This window comes from Epinephelus lanceolatus, chromosome 9 (genome assembly GCF_041903045.1).
Source record: "Epinephelus lanceolatus isolate andai-2023 chromosome 9, ASM4190304v1, whole genome shotgun sequence".
Lineage (NCBI taxonomy): Eukaryota > Metazoa > Chordata > Actinopteri > Perciformes > Serranidae > Epinephelus > Epinephelus lanceolatus.
Window position 1 is genome coordinate 2,177,341 of NC_135742.1, and position 18,556 is coordinate 2,195,896.

General features: G+C 42.2%; 1 protein-coding gene across 1 annotated transcript in view; it reads left to right on the forward strand.

Moving 5' to 3' along the window:
• Positions 1–17,877, forward strand: part of LOC144464314 (uncharacterized) — a 29,648-nt gene extending 11,771 nt beyond the window's left edge. The window contains exons 5-9 of the mRNA XM_078171029.1: positions 1,589–1,642; positions 2,161–2,214; positions 11,360–11,413; positions 11,589–12,845; positions 12,967–17,877. Of these exons, the coding sequence (XP_078027155.1) occupies positions 1,589–1,642; positions 2,161–2,214; positions 11,360–11,413; positions 11,589–12,845; positions 12,967–15,560 (4,013 nt within the window). The 3' untranslated portion in view covers positions 15,561–17,877. The remainder of the gene's footprint in view (positions 1–1,588; positions 1,643–2,160; positions 2,215–11,359; positions 11,414–11,588; positions 12,846–12,966) is intronic.
• Positions 17,878–18,556: the final 679 nt, after the last annotated feature.

Here is an 18,556-nt window from a genome sequence, read left to right on the forward strand (position 1 = left end):
CAGGTCTCACTCTGGGCCTACAATAATGACAAAAATCTGAATGTTACAAAATAACACTTATTCATTTCCATATAATTTTATGTCCAAGCCACAGGGAGCCAGAGAGGGTGTAAAGAGCAGCATGTGGCTCCGGAGTTGCAGGTTGCCTACCTTTGCTCTGGGTTGAGTCAATCTTGGAACAACTGACCACTGTCTGATAACAAAAACATGCAGATAGGCTACCTATCTATGGTGATAGGGGTGACTTAATGTTCAACCAGGATTTTGATCCGGACATACAGTAATCCTCCGCTAATTAATGCTCTTTGATTCACACTTTGATACAAACTGTATCAATGAAGAAATGACACTGTGTGTCTGTCTCTGTCAGGAAGGGGACAGACACACACTCAGGGTTTGTAGATGAAAGCCTGCCAGCGAGCAGGTTAAATTCACAGAGTCAGTCACCACAGTTACTAACCCAGAGTTAAGGTTGCGTCTCTCTCTGGAATGGAAAACTCACATTTTCCCTCAGCTCAGGGTGAACAAACACAGTTTGCACTACATCTGCTCTCTGAGTCAGAGTTTTAAAAGATTGCATTGGACATTTGAATAATGACAGTGTTACTGTCTTAAGAAGGTCTACTATTGTTACGTCCCCCAGCTGCCTGTGTATTCATTATGTGTATATGTGCATTATGATCTGTGTATTTATTATGTGTATGTGTATGTGTATATGTCTGTGTATATGCATTTGATCAGTATGTTTAGTGGAGAGTTAGACCTCTCTTTCTGTCCGGAGATCGTATGCTTTGTGAACAGGTGTGCAGGTGATTTGCTGAACGATCGTGACGTCGCTACGGCTGGATTGGCTGAGCAAGGGGCTCAGCTTTCAGTGTCAACGATCGCCTACTTGGTAACAAGCGTGATGTCACCGCTGCTGGATTGGTTGAGCAAGGGGCTCGGCCTTCATAATGCCAGCCGCACGGAAGCCGCGAGACCACTCTCCTACATGGCAGCAGCCCATCGTATCGTTTCTCTGGTTTCTGTGATTTATAAGTACTTTGTTGTGTGACCCACGTGTGATTATTTAGCTTGCCTTGCTAAATAATTATTTCTTTTGTTCAGACCAGCGCCTTAGGGCCAACTGAGTCGTTTGTGTATTGTAAATAGTCACTGTCACATATTATTGTTTGCACGGAGCGTAGGGGTGAGCTGCTATTTTTGTTATACCTGTTTTCTCATGTTTTTCGTTAGGCTAGGGAGTTAGGCCTAGTGTTGTATGTCCGTTTCTTTTGTTTTTGTTAGGAATCAGTTATTTCGCCGGTCGGTAGACAGGTTGCTTTTTGTTTGTTGTTTTGGCCTGGGCTCACCCTGACGTCTTTTGCTCCATTTTGTGTGCGATATTGTATAATGTGTTTTTGGAGTGTGTAGCAATAAATTGCTGACCTGTACATTTACTCCCATGTTCCTGTGTATCCTTATGTTACGCACCCACACCCCTAGACCGGGGCGTAACAACTATAAATGCATGTGTTATTACAGATAACACAGATTAAGTGTGATTTACATGATTAAGTAAACAAATGTTGTGTCCTCACTATCACAGACGATCCACATCCTCGGAAGCGCAGTAGCAGCTATGAGTTGCTGCCACCTGATGGTGAGTTTGACTGAATTATGCTATCCTGCTATTTTAGAGTATTTCAGTACATTACTTCATAGGTAAAATCGATGAGTATCAAAACCCCTGAAATTCAACAGCAAATGAACTAGAAATTAATAAATACAAGGCTGCATTCAATTGTTTATTTTGCCTTTTCTTAATGTTGCTCTTTTACATCACAGCTGCTTGTTGATTGGTGGAGCATTGTGCTGCTGCCATTGTTAGTATTGTCTCTCTGTTTGGGCCTGTTCACATCCTCAAGATCCGTTCTAAATAAATCGGTTCCTCAGGTCCATTCGGACTAAGTCTGACTGTACGAGAGTCACTTTTACATTGAGTTTCTTTTTGTTTATGGTGGGTTCTGGTAGGTTTTCCATGTGTCTGTTTCAGATCTGGTCCAGAGTTTTAGAAGACTGTATGAGACATCTGAATGATGACAGTGTTACTGTGTCACAAAGGTGTAATGTAGATTATGTGTAATTAAGTAAACAAATGCTGTTTCCCTCCCATCACAGATGATCTGCATCCTCTGAAGCGCAGAAGAAGCTACGATTACGTGCAACGTGAGGGTGAGTCAAACTGAATTGTTATCATGCTATTACAATATCTGAGTTTTGTCTGGTCCAAAGTTTCAGAACACTGCATGGGACGACTGGTAGCAGTCGTGAGGCCTAGCAGCCTTACTACAACTAAAATTAGCTACAGCCAACATAGGGAAAATACCCCAAGAGTCAGCGAGAGCAGGGGTGGAAAATGACTCACAGGTGGATTACACGGTAACAGACATTGGAACGGACACAACTATGCATTGGATCTGTGACTCAGTGAAGGATAGGGGCACGGACCTATCCATCAGGGCTAGAATTAGCAGCACTCAGGGCAAGGTGAGCGCATCTGTAGAGCATAAACGTAGCACAGTCGAGAACAAGATGCATCAGGTTTGTCCTTGCGGCTGGCAGAAAGTAACATCAGTAAAAGGCCTCAGAACTCATCAGGGAAAGAAGAAGTGTGTGGCAAAGAAAGGGCAGAGTAGCTGCACTGATCAGTACTTCCTAAGAAGTCAGTCGAGTCAGTCGGAGGAGGAGGAGGAGGAGGGGGTAGTAAGAGAGAGTGCAGGTGACACTGAAGTCAGTATGCCAGTCAGAGAGAGAACCATGGAGCAAAAGGTTAGAGTTAGATGGCCTAGAGCAAATGACAGTAAAGAATGGGAGATAGTTAATAGAGATTTGTCAGTAATCTTAAGCAGGCTTAGAGGAAATGCAATCGAAAGCTTAGAAAAGATGGGAGATATAATTTACTCATACGGTGCAGAGAGGTTCAGGGTGCATGAGAAAAAGAGGAGTGAGAGGGTACACTCAGGTAAATCTAGGCAGAAAAGAGAAATAGAGAAGTTAGTCAAGGAAAGGAGACAGTTAAGAAAGCAGTGGAAAAAGGCTACAGAAGAAGAAAGGCAGGGAATTAATGTCTTGCAAGAGGAGTTGAGAAGCAGGCTAGCAGTTCTTAGAAGGGCAGAGCATCTCAGGAAAAAGAGAAGGAAGAAGGAACATGTTAGGACAGGTTTTTTCAGGGACCATTTTAAGTTTGTTAAAGGATTGTTCAGCTAGGAAAAGGAAGGGCAGCTAATGAAGTCCCCTACCAGGTTTATAAAAGTGCACCTGACATCCTCAAATTTTTGTGGAAACAGCTAAGAATAGTTTGGGAGAAACAAATTATACCAAGAGCATGGCGTAGGGCAGGGGGTGTCCTCATTCCTAAGGAGAAGGAGTCTGTGGACCTTAGCCAGTTCCGGATGATTTCTCTCTTGAATGTGGAGGGGAAGATTTTCTTTAGTGTAGTTGCGCAGAGATTAGCTAGCTACTTAGAAAGGAATAGCTTAATAGATACTATGGTGCAGTAGGCAGGAATACCAGGTTTTGCAGAGTGTTTAGCGCATACTAGCATGATCTGGCACCAGATTCAGGCAGCGAAGATTAAGAAAAGGGACCTGCATGTAGTATTTTTAGATCTTGCAAATGCGTTTGGTTCAGTACTGCATAGCCTCATTTGGAGTGTGTTCGACTACTTCAGAGTGCCACAGGTTGTAGTTAACTTAGTGAAAGCATACTTTCAGGATATTAGGTTGTGTCTAAGTACAGCAGGTTTCACAACAGGTTGGCAAAGGCTAGAAATAGGCATCGTGGCAGGGTGTACAATTTCTCCATTAGCATTTACTATGGCAATGGAAGTAATCATCAGGGCTTCTAAGTGGGTGGTAGGTGGGGAGAGACGGCAGAATGGGTTGCATCTTTCACCAGTTAGGGCTTACATGGATGACATGACACTGGTGACCACAACAATGCCATGTACAAAGAGGCTACTAGAGAAGGTAAATAAGGACAGGTGGTGAAATTTAGAAAAGATGTGGCGGAAGGATTGGATAGTGTGGCAACAGGAGGGATGGAGGGAGGTTTAGGTTACCAAGTTATTGGTGAATATTAATATTAATTAGTCAACCAGGATCCTGCCGACAAAGCCAGATTGTGGCAACAGGAGGGATGGAGGGAGGTTTAGGTTACCAAGTTATTGGTGAATATTACTATTAATTAGTCAACCAGGACAAGCTGGACAACGCCACCCTGGGAGTTTCGCCCAAGGAGATAGTTAGATCTACAAAACCCCAAATAAGGCACTCAGGTTCACTCTACAGTGAGGCAGGAGACGTGTTTCCAAGTTTAGAAAAATCAATTCTTTATTACAAAATATGTCGCTAAAATACACTAGACACACCGTCCACACAGGGATGTAAGGAAAGGGGGACCTTTCAGTACTGAGGCTTACCAGCAGGGAGATGGGTCGACAAGGGTGTGAGGGATCCAACAAAATTAAGGTCACCCCAATCACACGTGACAGCCACATGCACACACACACTTTAGTGAAGGGAAAGCCAGGACCAGGGGATGCACAGTACACCAAAAAAAAGGAGGGGAAGCCACCACCCAGGACACCAGGACCACCACCTTTGGCTCTCAGCAACTGAAGGGCGAAGAGGGAAATAAAATTAATGGGGTTGCACTCAAATGACCATAAACATAAACAACCAAATCAACAAACAAAAACAAACCTTAAATAAACAAAACTTGTAAGGTTGGCAGGCAAAAGATTACAAATTAACCCTCCAAAAATCCCAAATACACAAATATAAACTGCCAAAAACCAGTTAGTAATAAAATAAATCAAAATACCACAAATCGATATTCATATCAAGAAATCCAAAATTCACAAAAATCAGGAATGAAATAATATAAGTCACCAGCCACAGAAATTAAGTTAACACAATACAACTTAATCAAAACAATGCATTAAACTGAATCCTCTGGGGACCATAAATAAACTCAAAGAAAATGTAACAAAACAAAATCAAACAAAATCAGAGATCCAAACAAGATTAGGTGAGGGCGAACCCCACAGTTCACACACACACACACACACACACACACACACACACACAAACACACACACACGCACACACACACTTTAAGACCAGAGCGGTTGCCTATGGAACCGGTCCAAAATAAGGGCCTTCTAGCCAGCGTCTTGGGTATGCACCACCGAAGAAGGGCGAAGCAATTAGCACCAGTAAACCAAGCACAGCCCAGTGGCGCAAAGCAGCATGCAGCAGCAGCCACAGAAGAGCAAGTCAGAAGAGGCACAAAGCAGAGCAAGGCAAAGCAGCAGTGATCTTTAACGCTGCCTCAGTTTTGTAGTACCTGCACCCAAATAAACCAAATTAAAATCTCACTTAAGGCTGAACTTGAGAGCGACAACAATTGCCATCAGGCTGACTTACCGATGAGGTGGTGTTTGATCACTTGAGCAAGAGTGGAGGAGAGCTTGTGCTGTGCAGCAGCGGGAGGAGGACAGTCAGACAGCTCAGGGGAACGGCGCGCGTCATTAGCGTCAGCCCAGGACAGCAATGCAGGAAGCTACATACAAACAAACCATCTAATTAAATTGTGAGGCAAACGGCCAAATTTCCAGATGTGTACAGGCAGCTACTACTACATTACCTGCGCGGGTGGCAGCGGGGAAAGGAAGCAAGGCAACCAGGAAGTGGACGGTCTCGGAGCCAACGAGCGAGAGAGAGTCAGACTGAACACAGCCTCATCAAATAGAGTGCCCTCATGCGGTGATTGGCTACAAAGTGGAGATGAGAGCAAGGAAGCACACTCTCTCATTAAGGGCGGGGATGAGCATCTCACCCTGCTACAATAGAATAGATAAATCAGAACTTCCAGGAAAGTTGAAGTTGTGGTGTTTGCAATTTGGGCTATATCCTAGGTTAATGTGGCCATTGTCAATTAATGAAATTCCAATATCCGTTGTGGAGAGAATTGAAAGGTCGGTTAGCTCCTATATTAGGAAGTGGTTGGGCGCTCCTCGGTGTCTAAGTAGTGTTGCATTGTATGGAAAAGGGATACTTCAGCTGCCAGTTGCTAATCTTAGAAATCAAGTATGCTAATCTTAGAAATCAAGTTAGTTACAAGGTCCAACAGGCTAAGTCTGAATTTTATTATATATGAAGAAAGCTAGGGTGGTGCCTCTCTTTAAGAAAAATAGCAGAGCTGATGTTGTCAACTATATCAATTCTGTCAACTATATCAAAGATTTTTGAGCGTCTTGTGTATGAACAGGTGGAGGAGTATCTCATCAGGCATGATCTATTATATGAGCTCCAGTCTGGTTTTAGAGCTGCCTATTCTACTGACACCTGTCTCATTCACCTCTTCGACTATGTGTGTCAGAATTTTGATCTAGGGAATTATGTTGGTATGCTTCTACTTGACCTGCAAAAAGCATTTGATACTGTGAACCATGACATTTTGATTTCTAAAATGCAGTGCATGGGTTTTAGTAACTCAGCACTCAAATGGTTCACTTCTTACCTAACGGATAGAACACAAGTATGCGATGTTGAGGGGACCCTCTCTGATCCGCAGAGTATAACATGCAGGGTGCCCCAAGGTTCGATCCTGGGGCCCCTGTTATTTTCAATATTCATAAATGACATGTCAGCTGCGGTACGGTGCAAGTTGCTATTATATGCCGATGATTCTGCTTTATTTGTCCCAGGGTGTAATGTTAAAGACATTGAAAATACTCTTGGCATAGAGATTGAGACTGTCAACCAGTGGCTTGTAGACAATAAGCTCTCTATGCATCTGGGCAAGACTGAATCAATCGTGTTTGGTACAAAAAGGAAGTTGGCAAAATCAAATACTTTAAAGGTGATGTGTAATGGGTCTGAAATTGTGTCTAAATCAAGTGTCACATATTTGGGTCTAACATTGGATCAATCACTTATAGGTGAATCCACTGCAGCCAAAATTTTAGCCAAATGAAAGAAATTATTGGTATTAACTCTGATTCAATGTCATGTGGATTTTGCTTGCTCTGCATGGTTTTCTGGGTTGACTGTGAAACTTAAAAACTTAAAAACAAATTCCAAGTGCTGTTATTCGGTACCTGTTAAAAGCACCCCCCCCCCCCCCCCCCCCGTACTCATTGGTAGGGAGGAGTTTACAAGACCTGTACATCTAAGAGTAGAACAACTTTAGTTGAACCATATGTTTAACATTGTTAATGGTCATACCCCCAAATATTTATGCTTTAATGTAACCATGGTCCACACGCAGCATAGTCATAACACTAGGGCCAGCATCCGCTCCTGCATAGTTCCTAGAGCTAATAATGCAGTTAAAAACTCTTTCTTTTACACTGGTATCATGGCATGGAATAGTCTGCCAACTGCTACAAAATGCCTTTCATCACAAGGGATTTTTAAAAGACAGGTCAAGCAGATTTTATGGAACAAGGTGGATATTTATTGATGAACTGGATAGTTTTTACAGCAGTTTTGTTTCTTATTTATTTTGTTTTATTATGTGATGCCCTCCCCTAATTACTGTATGTATTTTTAGTCCGAGTTTGTCTGCTTCTTGTTTATTTGTTTCTTGTGTGTAAACACCAAGGACCATGCTGGAAATAAGTTTTTTACTTTAGCACGTCACCCTTTGGATTACTGTCTTATCGTCTTCCAGAAATCAATCAATCAATCAATCAATCAGTATCTAGTTTAACAGAGGAATTTAAATGTACCAAAGTCAGGACAGAGCTCTTGTTATCTGGGAGTAAGGACGTGGTAGTTAGGAGTGTGGTTCCAAATCCAACCAAGGGGAGGAAGTGGAACCCAAGATCGGCAGTTCAGGAGGCAGAGGCAGCTCTTAGGCATGCAGAGATTGTAGGTAATGTTCAGTTTGGCTGGGGAGGCCTGGAGCTTGGCTCAGGCAATCTGGTATGGAATACAGCAGGTCTCAAAGATAAAAGAAAGCTGGTTGTGGAACAGATACGTAGATAGGAGGAGATATTGAGGGGTGCAAAGGTAGTGGCCCAGGCTAAACAGGGACAGTGGTTGAATTGGGAAAGTGTAGAGAAGAGGAAGCTTAGTTGGAGGGACCTGTGGAGTATGGAGGAGAATCATATTAGATTCCTGGTAGGGGCTACATATGATGTGTTACCAACCCCCAGAACCTAAAACTGTGGGTAAATGGGGACCCATCATGCCCATTGTGTTCACGTACCGCAACCTTAAAGCAAATTTTGTCAGGCTGTAAAGTTAGCTTGTCACAAGGCCGATATACATGGCGACATAACCAGGTGTTGAAATGTTTAGCTGCAGGCATCGAAGGGAAACGAAGACAGGTAAATTCAGAGGGTGTTAAGGATAGGAGTTTAGCAATTCAGTTTTTCCGTGAGGGGGAGAAATACAGAAGGGATAAGTTAGTAAGGAGACAAGGGTGTGGTCGCCTAGAAGGTGCTTGTGATTGGGAAATGCAAGTAGATTTAGGGGGAAAGCTTGTTGTTCCCCAGGAAATAGTTTGTACCAAGCAGAGACCTGACTTAGTGTTGTGGTCAGTGAGTCAACGGATAGTTTATTTCACTGAGCTGACAGTTCCTTGGGAAGACTCAGTGGAAGAAGCCTATGAAAGAAAAAAGCTTAGATATGCAGACTTAGGAGCAGAAGCTGAGCAGCAAGGATGGAAGACTAGGATTTGTCCAGTGGAAGTGGGGTGTAGGGTATTCATAGCAAGATCAGCTGTCTCGCTCCTGGGGGAACTCGGAGTGCAGGGACAGAGTTTGAGGAAGACAGTGAAGGAAATGTCAGATGAAGCAGTTAGATGTAGCCAATGTGTCTGGAAGAGAAGAAATAATGTCAGTTGGGGGCCAGCAGGGGGAACTACTAAGCAGGGTACGTAACTCCTTGAGATCAGGTGGAGAGATCCACTTCCTGTCAGGAGGAAATCCAGGAAGAGGAAGGTTATTTAAGTGTGGGAGTGGCCTATTTGAATCCCTTTTGTTTGAGACAATGCTCCAAGGTGAGCGTGTTTGCTGATCCTGTGAGTTTATTTATCTCCTTTAACTTTAGCTTATATTGGAGTTATGCTATATAGCGTGTGAAATAGAGTATAGTTAATGTGCTAGGAAAGGTAGTATCAGCACTGTTTCTACCTGGAGCTTGCATGCACGGAGCCAGGGTTTGGTTGAAGGTGGCACTGCTGTTTGGGCTGAGAAAGCCATGCGTAAGTAAGGTAAAGTGTTTGCTGATCCTGTGAGTTTATCTATCTCCTTTAACTTCAGCTTATATTGGAGTTATGCTATGTAGCATGTGAAATAGAGTATGGTGAATGTGCTAGGAAAAGTAGTATCGGCACTGTCTCTACCTGGAGCTTGCATAAACGGAGCCTGGGTTTGTTGAAGGTGGCAGTGCTGTTTGGGCTGAGAAAGCCATGTGTAAGTAAGGTAAAGGAGGTTGTCTTAAGGGCTCATCTTGGGGAGGTAGACTGTAAAGCCTAACCCGGCAGGGGAGTGTTATAGCCTTAATTAGGCTACTCTCCCTGGGTCTACCTCCTCTGTGGTAGTATAGGTAAGGTAGAAATTGTTGTGAGGGCTCATTTTGGGGAGTTAGACTGTACAGCCTAACCTGGCAGGGGAGTGTTATAGCCGAACAAGGCTTCCTTCCCTGGGTCTACCTCCTCTGTGGTAGTTTAGTTAAGGGGGAAGTTCCGTTTTTTACAACCTGGACCTTATTCCTGGCATTAAATACGGTTGTTTACTCACCCAGATAAGTTTGGTGTCATTTGGAGTCCTTCGGAAGATATTTAGATCTGCGAGAGCCGCGTACATTCATATAGTGGGAATGATCAGGGCACCGACAACGATGCTCTAAATAACACATTATCTGCCACGAAACTCGTTCATTTCACCAATATGTTTTTATGAATCTCTAGAGTTGCTTGTCATCATCATCTGGGTCATTTATACTGATCTACTAACCTCTGACCTGGATGATGTCATCCAGGTGCGCGCGCCGCCGCACACCCGCAGCACGGGCTTTGTTTACAACTGGAATTTGCTACTGTTAGTTTTCTGAAACAAACTTGTCAGATTTTGAAGTTGTGGACAACGACTCTGAATATGATGGACGTCCTTGCCATTTTGAGCCAGAGTATACGGATGAGGAACTCTTTGAAAGGAGGATGCAGAGGCAGAGAGAGAACAGCTGGCCAGAGAACAACAAACCACTGCACGTCCGAGCTAACCGATGCTAATGCTGATGCTAGGAGGAATGCCTTTGTTGCTCCAAGTGGGATTTGAGGCCAGGAGATACACGTCTGGATGTCTCCAGAAATGACTGTCTCACAACTACAGAGGATTTCACTTCTATGATCAACCGGACTGTTGTAGAGACTTTTTTTCGTGTCCCGAAAGTAAACTGGAAGACCCAGCCAAAGCCTGCAGGACCGAACGGGCAACTTTCGATTGAGTAAGTAGCCTACACAGCTGCATGAATTGCTTATTTTCCTTGAGTTTGTTTGCTTGATAAGTAAATAACGATGAGAATTTACATTTCTTTAGTTTCTTCTCATCGCTTGTGTAGAACAGCCCGCACACTGCACAAAAAGCAGAGGCACTTCTCATGCAAAACGTGAATTTATTATTACATAGTGCTCATTGACAGAAAGTGACAGAAAGGTGAACGTTTTGGTGGTACGAATTGCCTCTGACATCATTCAGGTCAGAGGTTAGTAGGTCAGTATAAATGACCTGGATGATGATGACAAGTAACTCTAGTGATTCATAAAAACATATTGGTGAAATGAACAAGTTTTGCGGCAGATAATGTGTTATTTAGAGCCTCATTGTCGCTGCCCCGATCACTCCCACTATATGGATGACACCAAACCTATCTGGGTGAGTAAACAACCGTATTTAATGCCAGAAATAAGATCCAGGTTGTAAAAAACGGAACTTCCCCTTTAAGGTAAAGGAGGTTATTGGGTTGGTGTGGGGAGCAGTGAGACCTGGCATTAGGGGAGTGTCTCTGGGACGCCAGAGATCACTGTTTAGCCTCCTGGAGGTGTCGTGGGACCAACTAGACGAAACACTGGCGAAAGGAGGTTCCCACCCGATGACCCCAAAGACATGTTAGTGATCACTGCTCACTGGTCTGTATAGTTAAGCCTTGCCATAATAGCTTATCATAGGGCTTAGGAGGTTATTCACTGAGTGCTGATCCTTTCTCTAGAGCACAAACTTCTTGTGTTTATTTGAATGGAGAAGGTCTACTATAGATTAAATGTGATTCAGTAAACAAATGCTGTGTCCCTCCAATCACAGATGATCAGGATCCTCTGAAGCGCAGCAGCAGCTATGAGTTGCTGCCACCTTACAGTGAGTCAAACTGAACCGTTATCATGCTATTTGAATATCTGAGTTTACAGTGTTATGTAGCTAAAATCTATGAGTAACTAAACCCTCAAGTTAAACAGCAATAAAATGATCAATAAACAAATGCAGGTCTGAGTTAATCTGTTTTTCACCTTTTCTAAATGTTTGTTTTCCACAGTGTCTGAGCTGAGGGTTGTTCTGCTGGGGAACAGCTGGTCTCAGAGGAGTTCAGTGGGGAACGTCATACTGGGAGAGACTAAGTTCAACATTGAGGAAGAACCAGACTGCTGTCTGAGAGGCAGAGGACAATTAAAGGAGAAAAAGATAGCTGTCATCAACACTCCAGATCTGCTGCATCTCAACATCTCTGAAGACAAACTGTCAGAACATGTAGAAAACTGTGTGAGACTCTCTGCTCCTGGACCTCATGTGTTCCTGCTGGTTCTACAGCCTGAAGACTTCACTGAGGAACACAAACTGAGACTCTGCAGAGTCCTGAAACTCTTCAGTGATCAATCATTTGATCATTCATTGATACTGATATCAACACCCAGAGAGGAGAGCTCAGGTTTCAAAGATGAACCAGACCAGCCCTTAAAAGACATGATCAGAATGTGTAGATACAGATACCTGAAGCAGAAGAACCTTGAACGTCCAGAGCTGTTAACACGATTGGGTCAAACTGCAAAGGAGAACAATGGAGAGCATGTGAGCTGTGATGTGTTTAAGGATGCATCAAAGTCCAAACCCATCAGACCAAAGTCTGAACCCATCAGAGCAGCTTTAAACCTGGTCCTGTGTGGGAGGAGAGGAGCAGGGAAGACTTTAGCAGCCAAGGCCATTTTAGGTCACACAGAGCTTCATTCAGTCTCCAGCTCATCACAGTGTGTTAAACATCAGGGAGAGGTGTGTGGACATTGGGTTTCCCTGGTGGAGCTGCCTGCCTTGTATGGAAAACCTCAGGAGGCAGTGATGGAGGAATCATTCAGGTGTATCTCCCTCTGTGATCCTGAGGGCGTCCATGCCTTCATCCTGGTCCTACCTGTGCGTCCCCTCACTGATGAAGACAAGGGAGAGTTAGAGACCATCAGGAACACATTCAGCTCTCAAGTCAATGACTTCACCTTGATCCTGTTCAATGTGGAGTCAGATCCTACAGCTCCAGCTGTTGTTAACTTCATAAAGGAGAACAGAGACATCCAGGAGCTCTGTCAGAGCTGTGGAGGAAGATATGTTGTTCTCAACATCAAGGACCAGCAGCAGATCCCAGAGCTGTTGGATGCTGTGGAAAAAAATTGCCAATCAAAAAATGAGCCATCCTGCTATACGACAGTAACATTTGCTCATGCACAAATGAAAAAGATCATACAACAAAAGAAATGTATTGACAGGCAACAGGTTGAACTTGAAAAGTTGACGGAGGACAGGCTCACTTGTAAGTAGTTTTATTATAAAAAGTGTCCTAAACCATGTTCTACATTACAGTTCTTGAGCCTTTACTGTGGCAGCTGTGAATATTAAAAATAAATGCAGTTTGATGTCGTTTGATGTTACAGGTGATGATGAGGAGCAGAGCCCAGAGTGTCTCAGGATTGTGCTGATAGGGAAGACTGGCTGTGGAAAGAGTTCTTCAGGAAACACCATCCTAGGAAGGAAGGAGTTTCAAGCTGAATCAAGCCAAACATCAGTCACCAAACGTTGTAAGAAAGCAGTGGGTGAGGTGGACAGTTGTCCTGTTGCTGTGGTCGACACTCCTGGTCTGTTTGACACAACTTTGTCCCATGAAGAGGTTAATGAGGAGATGGTGAAATGCATCAGTCTTCTGGCTCCAGGACCACATGTCTTCCTGTTGGTGTTACATATTGGCAGATTAACACCAGAGGAGAAGGAGACATTAAAACTCATCAAGGAAGGCTTTGGGAAGAATGCTGAACAGTTCACCTTCATTCTTTTAACTGGAGGAGATAAACTGGAGCATGAGGAGATGTCTATTGAAAAATACATTGAAGAAAAATGTGATGACTCCTTTAAGAAGCTGATTGCTGACTGTGGAGGAAGATACCATGTGTTCAATAACTATGATAAACACAACCACAAACAAGTCAGTGAGCTGATAACCAAGATTGACACCATGGTGAAGACAAATGGAGACAGCTGCTACACTAATGAGATGCTGCAAGAGGCCAAGGCAGCTATAAAGAAAGAAGTGCAGAAGATCCTGAAGGAGAAGGAAGAAGAGATGAAGAAGGAGAGAGAGGAGCTGAGAAGAAAATATGAGGAAGAAATTCAAGAGATGAAAAGAAGAATGGATGAACAGAGAGCAGAAACTGAAAAGGAGAGAAAGCTGAGAGAAAAACAACTTAAAGAAAAGGAGGAGAAGATCTACAAGGAATGTGAGCAGAGAAAGAAAGAACAAGAAATGAGAGAAGAAGAAGACAGGAAGAGAAAACAACAGGAAGAAATAAAACGACAGGAGTGGGAACAAAAAGTTGAAGCTTTGGAGCAAAAATTAAAGTTCGAGTCAGAATCAAAGGACAGAAAGCTGGAGAAGAGCAGAGAAGAGATGAGAAAAGAACAAGAGAACTGGGAGAGAAAACAAAAAGAATGGTGGGAGAAACGATATGAAGAAGATGAACAGAGACGACAAGAAGAACAAACAAGACTGAGAAAACTTCAAAAGGAGTTTAAACAGGAAAAAGAAAATTATGAAAAGAAGAAAAATGAAGAGGACCGACTCAGAAGAGAACAAGAGGAAAAAGAGAGAAAGGATATGGAGAAAAAGCAGAAAGCAGAAATTGAAAAGGAGAGAAAACTGAGAGAAAAACTACTTCAGGAAAAGGAAGAAAACATCAACAAGGAACGTGAGGAAAGAAAGAAAGAACAGGAAATGAGAGAAGAAGAAGACAGGAAGAGAAAACAACAGGAGGAAACTCAACGACAGGAGTGGGAACAAACATTTGAAGCTTTGGAGCAAAAAATAAAGTTAGAGTCAGAATCAAAGGAAACTACTGACAGAAAGCTGGAGGAGAGCAGAGAAGAGATGAGGAAAGAACGAGAGAACTGGGAAAGAAAACAAAAAGAATGGTGGGAGAAACGAGATCAAGAAGATGAACAGAGACGACAGGAGGAACAAACAAGACTGAAAAAGCTTCAAGAAGAATACGAACAAAGGGAAAAATGTTTAAAGAAAACAATGGAAGAGGAACGAATCAGACAGGAACAAGAGGAAAAAGACAGAAAAGCCAAAGAAGAAAAACGGAGAACACAAACTGAAAAGGAGAGAAAATTGAGAGAAAAACAACTTGAAGAAAAGGAGGAGAAGATAAAGAAAGAACATGAGGAGAGAAAGAAAGAACAGAAAATGAGAAAAGAAGAAGACAGGAAGAGAAAACAACAGGAAGAAATTCAACGACAGGAGTGGAAACAAAAAGTTGAAGCTTTGGAGCAAAAATTAAAGTTAGAGTTAGAATCAAAGGACAGAAAGCTGGAGGAGAGCAGAGAAGAGATGAGGAAAGAACGAGAGAACTGGGAGAGAAAACAAAAAGAATGGTGGAAGAAATGCAAACAAGAAGATAAACAGAGACGACAGGAAGAACAAACAAGACTGAAAAAGCTTCAAGAAGAATATGATCAGGAGAGAGAGAGATATGAAAAGGAGAGAAAAGAAGAGGAGCGACTCAGAAGAGAACAAGAGGAGAAAGAGAGAAAAGACATGGAGGAGAACTATAAGAAGAAAATGGAGAATCTGACGAAGACACATGAAGAGGAGGCCAGAAAGAAAGCTGAAGAGTTCAATGAATTCAAAGAGAAATGCAACAAGAAATTTGCTGCTCAGAAACAAGAGCACAAGAAACAACTGAAAGACAAAGAGCAGCAGTATGACCTGTTAAAGGCTCTTTCAGCTCACAATGAAGAAGAAATGAAGAAAAAACATCAAGGTGAAATTTCTGACTTAGTGAAATGTGTGACTAAAAGGAGAGAAAATGTGGAAAAAATCACTGAATTACTGAAAAAACAGGAACAAGAAATGAAACGGGTAAGAAATGAGGAGAAGAAGAAGGATCTGCAGAAAACACATAACAATCAACTAAGTGAACTGATACAGACACTTCTGACACAAGAGGAATCATCAAGGTGTTGCATTTCATGAGAACCTGTTTCATGTTTCAAGTAGCAATGGAGCAGTGTCAGATGTAATTTTTTCATTATGGTAACATTTTGTCAAGTCAAGGTAAAGTTGTGTCTATCATGGCGACAGAAATAGTTCTCATCGGCTACCAGGTGTCTAAATGAATAGGCTATGCTGTAAAACATCTTGGAGGTGCTCAAGGTTTATCGAACTGCAGGTAACGAAGCAACAGTACTGATGCTTCAGGCTTTGTTAAACCCCTTTTCCCATTAAAATGTACGTGTGTGTGTGTGTGTGTGTGTGTGTGTGTGTGTGTGCGCGCGTACGTACACACACACACACATGCACACACACACACACACACACATATACTATACACATACATATATATACACTGAACAAAAATATAAACGCAACACTTTTGTTTTTGCTCCCATTTTTCATGAGCTAAACTCAAAGATCTAAAACATTTTCTATATGCACAAAAGACCATTTCCCTCAAATATTGTTCACAAATCTGTCTAAATCTGTGTTAGTGAGCACTTCTCCTTTGCCGAGATAATCCATCCCACCTCACAGGTGTGGCATATCAAGATGCTGATTAGACAGCATGAATATTGCACAGGTGTGCCTTAGGCTGGCCACAATAAAAGGCCACTCTGAAATGTGCAGTTTGATCACACAGCACAATGCCACAGATGTCGCAAGTTTTGAGGGAGCGTGCAATTGGCATGCTGACTGCAGGAATGTCCACCAGAGCTGTTGCCCGTGAATTGAATGTTCATTTCTCTACCGTAAGCCATCTCCAAAGGCGTTTCAGACAATTTGGCAGTACATCCAACCGGCCTCACAACCGCAGACCACGTGTAACCACACCAGCCCAGGACCTCCACATTCCTTAAAGATATTCAAAGATATTTAGTTTTTATTTGTTTGTTTTTAATAAATCCAACAAGCAAGTTATAAAGTGTGCATTAATAAGGACATGAACGAAAAGATGAACAGACATCCACACACCCATGCCATTCTGGACACACCGGACGTGGAACTGAAGCGCAGCGCCCAGCAATGGAGGCAGTTTTCAATCGGCGCCCATCTTAACCTATCTGACTGTCCACACAGGCCGCTGAGCAGAGCAGAGCGGAGCGCCCGCGGAGGCAGCGTTTCAGTTCGGCGTCTGGTCTATTTTTCACGCGAGCAGTAAAATACCGTGTTTATAATTTAAAATAACACAACAGTGCATAACGGAACACATCTTTCAATACCCTAATCAATTCATTACAATTTTAATTTTGTGTCACCGAGTCTACAGACATAACTACATAAATAAAATGGTCAATAATATGCCCAGTGTTTATCCAACACGCTAAATACATGGATATGCAATGACAAATTGTCATCAACTTATTACGTTATAAAAAACGATTAAAATATGGACTTGCGCATGTTTAAAATGTTGAAGTGAAAAAACGAGTACTGACGGGAACAGACGAGTCGAGTCGATGTTTAAGCGGCGCGGAGAGCGCAGGAGAAATGCGCTGCCTGTGTGGACAGTCAAGCGCCTGCGAGTATACTCGCAGGACTTCTGCGGCACTAAGCGTCCGGTGTGTCCAGGGCTCAACAACACTACATGAAGCAGATGAATGACTTTTTCTCTGCAGTGTGAAAACGGCAGCCACTGGCTGTGCACTCCGCCGCCATGTGGGCAGGGGTGGTAATTGCAACTAGTCAAAATGGCCGACGGCCTTCAGATTTTCTGGTCATTGTTGTAAAAAACCGGTCAATGACCGAGAATATCCGGTTAACGCGACCCCTGATATATATGTGTGTGTGTGTGTGTGTGTGTGTGTGTGTGTGTGTGTGTGTGTATATACACACACCTTAGTAAGCAGCATGGCAGCCAGTGACCTCTTTGTTAATTCTTTTTTTAATATCTGTTATTCAGTCTCTGTCAGTATGAACAGACTTGTTGTTAGAATTGTTTGTTTCCTGTTCAATGATCTAATTAGTTTGTCACTGCAGTGTGACTATACATCATACGTACATATCATTTGAAATTTCTGTAATCATTTATAGCACTCCTTTTAGTTTTATGAGGTTTTAACGTTGATCATTGGTTGATTTTTGATTAGTACTTTATTTGTTGTGTAGTATACATATTATTATTGCGCCGCATATTTAATGTTTTTCTATAATATAACTTTTCATCCTTACTCAGTTTTATCTTATTTTTTATTTCAATCTTTTAAATCTTGTTTGAACGTGTTTTTATACTGTCTTGTGTTTCTTTTCTTAATTCCTTTCTGTCTCATGTAAAGCACTGTGAATTACCTTGTTGTTTAAAGGTGTTACAAAAATAAACTTGTCTTCTGACATCTGTGACTGTCATTTAAATATTTCAATAGTTGTTGCATTGTGATGAGATGTGGCTCATCAGTCATGTTCCCTCAGGATAAACTGTAATAACGTCAGTGATTATTTGACTTTTAATGGGGTCAACATGTTAATGTTTCCAATACTTTGGTTTATGATCAAATATCTGCAGAACTGATGACATTCAGTTTGACTCTGAGTTAACTGATCATTGCACTAAACAAAAACATAAATCCAACACTTTGTTTTTGTTTTTTTACAAGTTGAAACAAAACATTTGAGACTTTTTTTCTGCACACAAAAGACTTGATTCTCTAAGATTTGGGTCACAGATTCCAACTGGCAGCAGACGCCAAAATCATATCAGAAAGATGGTGGACTCTTGAATCGGACATATGTAAAAATTTGGGTTGGACTGAAAATCAGATTGACGATATTCTAAACAACATTAGAATTTCATGTTGTGTGGATGTTAACATTATGACATTGTGCAGATGTTGGGTTTTGCTCTCCATATCTCATGACTCAATGTCATTATTCTTCAAGATTACATCTGCATGAGACATCTGGAAGATGCTGGATATTGGTTACCTGACAACACAACTTAAAACCAACAAAATATCATCTGTTATCAGTATTCTATG